Below are 9,128 nucleotides of genomic sequence, written 5' to 3' on the forward strand. Positions count from 1 at the left end.
CGCCGAGGAAGCCGTCCGATAGGCAAGAGTAGCCGAGCCGGCCGAGCGCGTCGATCGGGCTGGGCGCCGCCATGTCGCTGCTGCTGCCGCAGGGCCGGTGCGGGGCCGCCGCCGCCCGGGGACTGCTGGTGGCGCGGGGCCGGGCCCGGGTGAGTCTGGCAGCGCGCCCCGGGGACCGCCGGCAGCAGGGCGGGTGGGGGCCGCGGTACAGTACAGTACGGTACGGTATGGCAGAGCAGGAGGAGACGCTGTGGGGCGCACCGCTGTGGGTCTGTGGTGGTGGTGCGGGGCAGCGCGGGGTGGCCGCGGGCAGAGCCCGGACGGACCGTCCCGGCCCCGCACGGACACACGCATCCCCAGGACACCGAGCCCGGCCGCGCTCCCACCGGACAGCGCCCGGCAGCCCCCGGGAACCTTGGCAAAGGTGCTTCCTGCGGCCCCGCAGCACCGGAGTAACCCGCACAACGTTATTGCACAGAACCTGTTGGAAAGACCTCTGAGACCATCGAGTCCGAGCTGTGACCCAGCACCACCTTGTCAGCCACACCACGGCGCTGAGCGCCGCAGCCAGTCCTGCCTTAAATCTGCAGGGACGGTGGCTCCACCACCTCCCGGGGCTGCCCATTCCGATGCCCAATCCCCCTTTCTGGGGAGAAATTCCTCCTGATGTCCCAGCTGAGCCCCTCCGCTGGTGCAGTTTAAGGCTATTTCCTCTCCCTCTGTCGCTGGTTCCTGGGAGAAGAAGCCCATCCCCACCTGGCTCCAGCCTCCTTTCAGGCAATCGTAGAGACCAGTCAGTTTCCCCTGAGCCTCCTTTTCTCCAGCTGAGCTCCTTCAGCTGCTCCCCACAAGCCCTGTGCTCCAGACCCTTCCCCAGCTCCCTTGCCCTTCTCTGGAGACACTCCAGCTCCTCAATGTCTTTCTTGCAGTCAGGAGCCCAGAACTGGACACAGGATTTGAGGTGTGGCTTCCCCAGTGCTGAGTACAGGGGAGTTGTGTGTTACACTGCATAGCTTAGTGTGATGTTATGATGAATAAGTCTATTACATGTAGCTTGAAATAAAAAGAGGGTTATACATTTCACTTAAAAGCCATTGGGAAAATGCTTACACAAAGCCTGTGTTAACCAGCAAAAAGGCAAATTATTGTTTAGTGATGCCATCATGTTTGTTACTAAATAAATTACAATCTTGCTTGTTTTAGGTGTCAGGAAGCCAGGTGTGTAACCAGTATGGAACATCAGGTTCTTTACCAGGGGAAAAAAAAGAGTTCCTGCAAAATGGACCAGACTTACAGGACTTTGTCTCTGGAGATCTGTCAGACAAGAGCACATGGGCTGACTATAAAGGCAATTTAAAGCGTGAGAAAGGAGAAAGGTAATAGTGATTTTAAACAACTTTAGTTGCTTTCCAGCATGATCTGCATGTTTAGCAATAACTACAAAATGTATGCTCCATATCTTTATTGAATTTTACCCTACTGTGTTGAAGATTTAAGGATTATTCAAGAAAGGACAAGTGTCATCCATTAAATCCATTAAAAAATGTGGAGACATGATGGTATGTTCCAGTAATTAAATTACAAATATACATCAGTAGGTGAATGTGTTGAAAAAGTACTACTGATAGAGAAAACAAAAAATGAAGACTCATGTTAAAAAAATGTTTAAACCCCCATATCTCCAGTTATAGAGTGATCAGACTTTGTGATAGCTGTGCAATGTCTGCTGCCATTAATGGCTGCAGTCTCCAGTGTAGCACTGTTCGATCCCCCTGGAAGTGAACAGTTTTAAACATTTCAATGGCAACAATTCCCATGCTTGAGTGCTGGAATGATGATGAACAGGGAAGAGAATCTGATCTGGTCATGAATGATGCAAACCTTAATTGCTGGGTTGCATCATTTTTCAAGGGACCTTTCCTTGTTGAGATCTGTAACAAATTAAAACAAATCTATGAATTAAACTTACCGTGTAAATAGTTTATGAATCTTTGTCTGCTTGGTGTTATTCAGGCTGCATCTTCCGCCATGGCTGAAAACAAAGATTCCCATGGGAAAGAACTACAATAAATTAAAGAATACCTTGAGGAGTTTAAATCTTCATACGGTAAGTCTGGCACCAACCAAGTGTTCCTGTAGAAGTAAGGCAGGTTTTACATTTTCCTCTGTGGAGGACAGGTAGAAATCATGCCTTGCATGATCTTCAGAGCTGAAATCAAGCTCAGTGCTGATCCTTTTTGCTAGCAGTGAATTTTACCCCTAAAGGATAAGGGTAAATCCAACAGATTTAGTGTTTTTCCTACTATGATTTTAAATACTTGGGTTTACTGCTTACATCACCAGAGATTAGAAGATGCTATGTGCAACTGTTTTTAATGGAGACGCACACAATCTCAGAGTTACACACTTGATTTTCATGAAAAGAAACTGTGCAGATTTCATTAATTGTAATTTCCAGATAGTAAAAAACAGTGGGAATGCATGGACGGGATTTTTTTCTTTCAGACTTGGTTCTTAGTTCTTTATGCTTTAATGAATCATATACTTTATGAACATTTAATCAGTTCTTAAATTTAGAATATTAATGTTAATGACAGTCTGTGCTAATTAATAAGATAGTTATGTGGCTGAACAGTTTTTGGAGTTTGGAAGTAGAGAAAATAAAGGTAGTGGGTATCAGGAAGCAGTTCTCTTCCTATCTGTTCTAGTGACTTGCTAAAAACAGCAGGGAATTGTTAACCTCATTTATCACAGAAGGAATTACGTTTTGTTTATAGGCTGCTATTAAAATCCATCAATAATATAATAAATATTTTCAAAAATAATATGGAAAAATCTAGGTACAGTACAGCCTTTCACCTCCAGGTATGTGAAGAAGCACGTTGTCCCAACATTGGAGAATGCTGGGGAGGTGGAGAGTATGCCACAGCGACAGCTACTATTATGGTAAGTCATTAACCATTTCCTAAGTGTTCTCTTAATATCTGAGCTGTTTGTACTCTATTGTTGGATCGTTACTGTAGTGGAATGGGTTTATTACAATCAAGTAACTAAAGCACTAAAGTGCTTTAGAGTAAAGCACTGTCCTAGTTTTTTTGCTTACTGCTGTAGCTTATGCAGCTGTTTCCCAGCTGAGCAATAGTTGTATGTACAGTGTAAACGTAGGAATGTCTTTCGTGTTCCAGCTGATGGGTGACACATGCACTAGAGGCTGCAGATTTTGCTCAGTAAAGACTGCCAAGAACCCCCCTCCGCTGGATCCGGAGGAGCCTTACAACACAGCCAAGGCTATTGCGGAGTGGGGCTTGGACTACGTGGTGCTGACGTCCGTGGACAGAGACGGTGCGTACCCTGAGCTCTCACTGGTGCGTACCTGGGCTCTGCTCACACCACCCTGAGCTCCCCTGGTGCGTACCTGGGCTCTGCTCACACCACCCTGAGCTCTCACTGGTGCGTACCTGGGCTCTGCTCACACCACCCTGAGCTCTCACTGGTGCGTACCTGGGCTCTGCTCACACCACCCTGAGCTGCCCCAGTGCGTACCTGGGCTCTGCTCACACCACCCTGAGCTCCCCCAATGCGTACCTGGGCTCTGCTCACACCACCCTGAGCTCTCACTGGTGCGTACCTGGGCTCTGCTCACACCACCCTGAGCTGCCCCAGTGCGTACCTGGGCTCTGCTCACACCACCCTGAGCTCCCACTGGTGCGTACCTGGGCTCTGCTCACACCACCCTGAGCTCCCCCAGTGTGTACCTGGGCTCTGCTCACACCACCCTGAGCTCCCAGTGGTGTTCCATGGCTACACACAGCCCCCAGAAACATTCATCTGCACAGCTACCCAGGAGGACTGTGTTAAAGGAGACAACAGTGCTGAAACATTGCACAGTTCCTACATATTCTCAGTATTTCTCAGTATGTCTGGTGAAATACAGCAGAAATTACGCTGTTAATAATCATCAATAAATACTATGACACTAAATATTTTATAACTAATTTTAGCAGATTGCATGCATATACACCACATTCTATTACTTGGATAGCAAAGACAAGCAATCATATACAGTACCATTACAGAACTTCCTTCTAGACACTAAACCTAGAATATATCATATGTAACGAAACTGAAAGTTGTGTTTTCCTAAGGAAGTAGGAAGTAGCTTCCTTGCAGTAGCTCCCGTGTGGTGACACCATGTAGGTGAGGAAAGCCATTGTAAAAACTGTTCAGTATGACGGAAAGCCCAGTGGCTTCAAAGAGGCTTAAAAGAGCACTAATATATACTTCTCAATTTTTGTACACTGTTTTGCAGACCAGAACCATAAATAGGTAAAGCCATTCTGTGCTCAGGGAGACAGGGAACCTAGAGACAGGTATATCTGAACTCTGCTCTAGACAATCACAGACTTTGGGCAGAGGCTAGGTAGGATATCTTTTGTAAGCCCTTGGCATAAGTGGTGAGACAAGACTGGGGACTGCTTTATTATTTTGCATTTAAGGTTTGAATTGGATGGGTTTTTTGGCATTGCTAGTAAGTAAATACATTTCTTGAACAAAAAGATTAACTGAATAACTGAAATGCTTCTAGATATGCCTGATGGTGGAGCAGAACACTTTGCAAAGACAGTCCGGCATCTGAAAGAAAGGTGTGTCATTGATGTATTCCTGTTGTTAAAACTTTAGAATGTGGTACTGGGTGTAGGTCACAGCTGCTTTAGCTGGGTTATTCCAGGGCCCATGCAAATACAAAAGTCTGCCTCTAGCCTGTCTGTGCCCCTCCCCTTTTTTTTTTCTTCATCTTTCTCATAGAATGACCCCGAACTGTTTTGAATTTGGATGCATTTCCAATTCATTCCAGGCTTATTTAAAGCTAAGCACTGGATTCTTTCTTTGAGCAGACAGCTGGTTTCCAGGAAATGAATACATTCTTCTGCAGTATGTTCATTCCTGAAGCTTGGGCTCAAACACAGCCGAGTTAAGTAACTCTGTCACCGTGTGACCAAAGGAGTCTGGTTTCTCATTCAGCAGTGATCAAATTGCTTTTCATTTTGCCTCAGTGGCCATTTCCAAGTCTGTCATTGTACCTTCCTGCTTTCCCTGGCTGTGCTGCCTTCACCCTCCATTGGTGCCCTGTATGCCATTCAACAGCACACTTGCCTGCCTGCAGAATTCATTTGTATAACTGCATTTAAGTCTTTATCTTGTGTATCCTGGGGCTTGAAGGGTTCCTGCAGTTTCCCCCACCTGCCTTTTTCAGGAGCTGAAATCAGGCTCCTGAACATCAAGACTAGGTTCTAGACTCAGACTTCTCTTATTTCAGTAGCGGAATTATAGCTCCTCTGTATTTTGGAGCTATAATCTTAAACAAATTCCTGGCTTTACTGATGTGAGCTGAAATACAGTAGGAGCCAAATATAAATATAAAAGCAATTCCAACAGCCTCTCAAACATTTGCATGCACTGTTTATATTTTTAATGTGTCTTTGTTGCAGGTTAACTTAACACGAGTTTGTTACAATGTGTTTGCAGAAACCTGTTAGTTTAGAATTATACTGAATTAACTTTGCTTTGCTTATTAGAGTGTTATGTCTTCAGTTATGGGTGTATGGGGGTTTTTTTGCTATCTTGAGTTTTTTTGGGACACAGGGACACAACATCCCACAACGTATGTGTTCCTTTTGTCTCTCGTTTTCAGGAATCCAAAAATCCTGGTGGAATGCCTGACTCCCGATTTCCGAGGTGACCTTAAAGCAGTAGAGAAAGTTGCCACGTCGGGGCTGGATGTGTATGCCCACAACGTGGAGACGGTGCCGGCACTACAGAGGTGAGCAGTGGCTCTGGGTGGGACCGGGCTGCGGGGCCGTTCCCGTTCCCGTTCCCGTTCCCGTTCCCGTTCCCGTTCCCGTTCCCGTTCCCGTTCCCGTTCCCGTTCCCGTTCCCGTTCCCGTTCCCGTTCCCGTTCCCGTTCCCGTTCCCGTTCCCGTTCCCGTTCCCGTTCCCGGCCTGCCCCGCGCGCCGCCGCCGAGCCGGCCGGCAGGGGGCGCGCGCGGCGCGGCCCGGGGTCGGTGCCGCCTCGCCGGGCGCCCCGGCCCGGCCCCGGTGCCGGTGTCCGACTGGGCGGCCAAAACACCTCTGCTCTGCCGCTTCGCAGAAATTGGCAGACCGCGGCTGTCCTGGCGTCTCTAACTTCTCTGTGCCCTTCCACTTGTTTTTCTCCCTTGTGCTGGAAATGTGCGAAGTAAGGTCCGCGACCCCCGAGCCAACTTTGAGCAGTCCGTCCGTGTGCTGAAACACGCTAAAGAGGTCCAGCCCGGCGTCATTTCCAAAACCTCCATTATGCTGGGGCTAGGCGAGACGGACGAACAAGTATACTCCACAATGAAATGTAAGTTGGTGTCAAAGTAGATGCCAGAATTCACAGGTATGAATTTGAAAACAATTGGTGTTGGAAAACAATGGTAAGCATCTTTGCCTCTGCATGCCAGTCAGTTTGCTGGTGCAGGAAATGTTTTCAAAGTTCCGTTGAAAAATAATAATTTGGTTAAAAAAGACTGAATTTCTGAAATATTTTGTCTTATAGCTTACAGGTTCAATTTGACAGGTAAGTTAATGATTTTCCTTGTGATCCTTCCACCACTAACAAGGAATTTTGTTTTTACAGTATTGCGGGAAGCAGATGTGGATTGTTTGACCCTAGGACAGTATATGCAACCAACAAAACGTCACCTAAAGGTAAAAGTGCCTTTAATTTACAGGCAGAGTTAAGGTCCATACCTTGCACAGTCATCCTTACTCTAACTCCAGATGCTGGGAAAAATTTCCTTCCTTGTTTAGCCTGACAATGATCATCTGTTAGGGGCTCTTCATTAAAAATGACCTCAGCCATCTAACCCCTTCTGTCTTCTGCAGACTTCCCAGTGCTAGTTTCTGCTGTTAGCCAGGGAGACAGCTGGAGCTGAGGCATGGTTCTGGGAAACAAGAGCTTCAGTGTATGTCTCAAATGTAATTGCTCAAGCCAGTGCCCCTTCACTGTCTTACAGCCTCTCCCTTAATGGTGCCACTTCAGCTGGGATATTTACCATTTTCTGCTTCTGCAGTCTGTCCAGAAATTCACTCTCTGTTCTGTTCCTGTGTTTCACTGATTTAACTGTTAGTGAAGAGATTTGCAGGACTGTTGTGGTGTTTCAATAACTTGGACAGAAAAAAACGTTTGCTCCAAAGGACCATTCAAAAGCAGAATGAAGAAAATGATAAAGCTAGAAGCTAGAAATTAAATTCTGAACTTTTCAGCTAAATCTGTAAAACAAATAAAGTATGTTTGGTAGAAAGCAGAGCAAAAATGCATTTTGTGACTTCACTGATGAAAGCTTTGGAGTGAAAAATTTTGACCTTGCAATATAACTGTATTTCATTTCACTGTATGCTAGCTATAGCAATTTCCTTTGCATTAGTACCTGAGCAAAATGAATTCTTTTCCCCAGGTGGAAGAGTACATAACTCCTGAGAAGTTTAAGTACTGGGAAAAAGTAGGAAATGATCTTGGATTCCATTACACTGCTAGCGGGCCTTTAGTGCGTTCTTCCTATAAAGCAGGTAAATTACTGAAAGGCATTGGGTTATTTAGCATGTAACATTTTATTGTACAAAACTGAAACAGTGAACTAACATGCAACAAAGCTCACCTTAGCTCAAGGACACCTCGTATAGTTACCTGTATTTTACAAATTACTTAAACTGTTTCCTGTAGGTCATCCAAATGCATCAGTATGACAGTAATTAGTGTTTGTACAATTGCAGTGCTGCTTAATCTAATTTTTTTTTCCAAATCTATTCTGTACTATACTTAATGTGTGAGGCAGGATAGAGGGTGCCAAATTTTCAAGTTTTCCTTCACATTCTGTCTCTTCGATGCTTCTGGGTTCAACGAGGTCCCTGGTTGTGTTGCAATTTTGTTGCTTTAGGCAGAATTTATTTACAATGCTTTAAAAATAATTAGAGACACTTACAGCAGTGCTTTTTCTAATAAAGCACTGGGTATGAAGTAGCAGCTGATACTAATGGAACTGTTGTGTAGGTACAACATCCCACTTCTTCCTAAGGAAGGAGAGAGAAGACTCATCTGGGGTACTGTGCTGCTCAGTCTGTTTTAATGACAGCTCAAACAAGATTATAGCAGGTTTCATTATAACTTGCTGATACTTTATGAAACAGGAATTAAATTTTAATTAAATCAATCCAGTTTTGCCTGTTGAAATGCACAAATCAAAACAGCTATTTCATAAAACTGGACAGGAGGAAAATCAGGAATTTGGGAGTGGAGGGATTGTGTGTTGGGTTATAGTTTTGAGGGGTTTTTAGATCCCTGCTGTATGTATTGGAAATGCTGTTATATATAATTGAATTCCTATAAAATAACTGGTGAAAACAATTGTAATGTAGAGTAGAACACTCATGTTAAACAAGAATGTATTCTTCTGCCTAATTTTATTGAAATACCTACAAATAATTTTGGTGTCTATTTTTTTCCTTTTAATTAGGTGAATTTTTCTTGAAGAACTTGGTAGAAAAAAGAAAGACAAAAGCCATCTGAAAATGAGAATGAACCTATTTAAAGCAGCCAGTTTTAAGAATCCTTTTTTCAGGGCATAATTATACTCAGTTCCAGAAATGCAGAAGAACAGATGGTGGCTATATGAATAAACTTACTATCTTTCCAGAACAATTTTTTCTCATCAAAACACATTATTTTACCTCATTTCTCCTGGCTACAGCAACAGAACACTTGAGTGTTCAGCAAAAAGACAGAAGATAGAACCAACTTTGAAAGAGTGGTGGAACTGAGGTGGAAGAAACAAACATAAGCTGGGAACAAAGACTGGGCAGATTAATAGGTCTGCTGCAGCAGTCAGCATTGCTGCAGTTAATACCTGTGAAGGTGCTGATAGTAATTGGAAAGGTGCTGATACTTTGGTGTATCTTACTATTATGTAACATAAGCCTGCAGGGGCTCTGGGAACTTTAGGAGTTCTAAAGAAAGACTGTATGTGATAATGCACCAGATTAGGGCTCTCTTGAACCGTGCCAGAGAAAGTTCAGTGATACTCCTTCAAAAGATGGTGTCTCTGAGCTGT

General features: G+C 44.7%; 1 protein-coding gene across 1 annotated transcript; it reads left to right on the forward strand.

The window, feature by feature from the left end:
* The first annotated feature begins 13 nt into the window (after positions 1-13).
* LIAS (lipoic acid synthetase) lies at positions 14-8,788 on the forward strand. Its single transcript, XM_084204956.1, has 11 exons — positions 14-149; positions 1,204-1,376; positions 2,014-2,107; positions 2,866-2,946; positions 3,186-3,342; positions 4,586-4,643; positions 5,693-5,821; positions 6,237-6,382; positions 6,659-6,729; positions 7,479-7,590; positions 8,535-8,788. Exons 1-11 carry the CDS (start codon positions 72-74, stop codon positions 8,585-8,587), a joined length of 1,152 nt encoding a protein of 383 aa, XP_084061082.1. The 5' UTR covers positions 14-71; the 3' UTR covers positions 8,588-8,788.
* The last annotated feature ends 340 nt before the right edge of the window (positions 8,789-9,128 follow it).

This window comes from Fringilla coelebs (genome assembly GCF_963513975.1).
Source record: "Fringilla coelebs genome assembly, chromosome: 4".
In the NCBI taxonomy this organism is placed as follows: domain Eukaryota; kingdom Metazoa; phylum Chordata; class Aves; order Passeriformes; family Fringillidae; genus Fringilla; species Fringilla coelebs.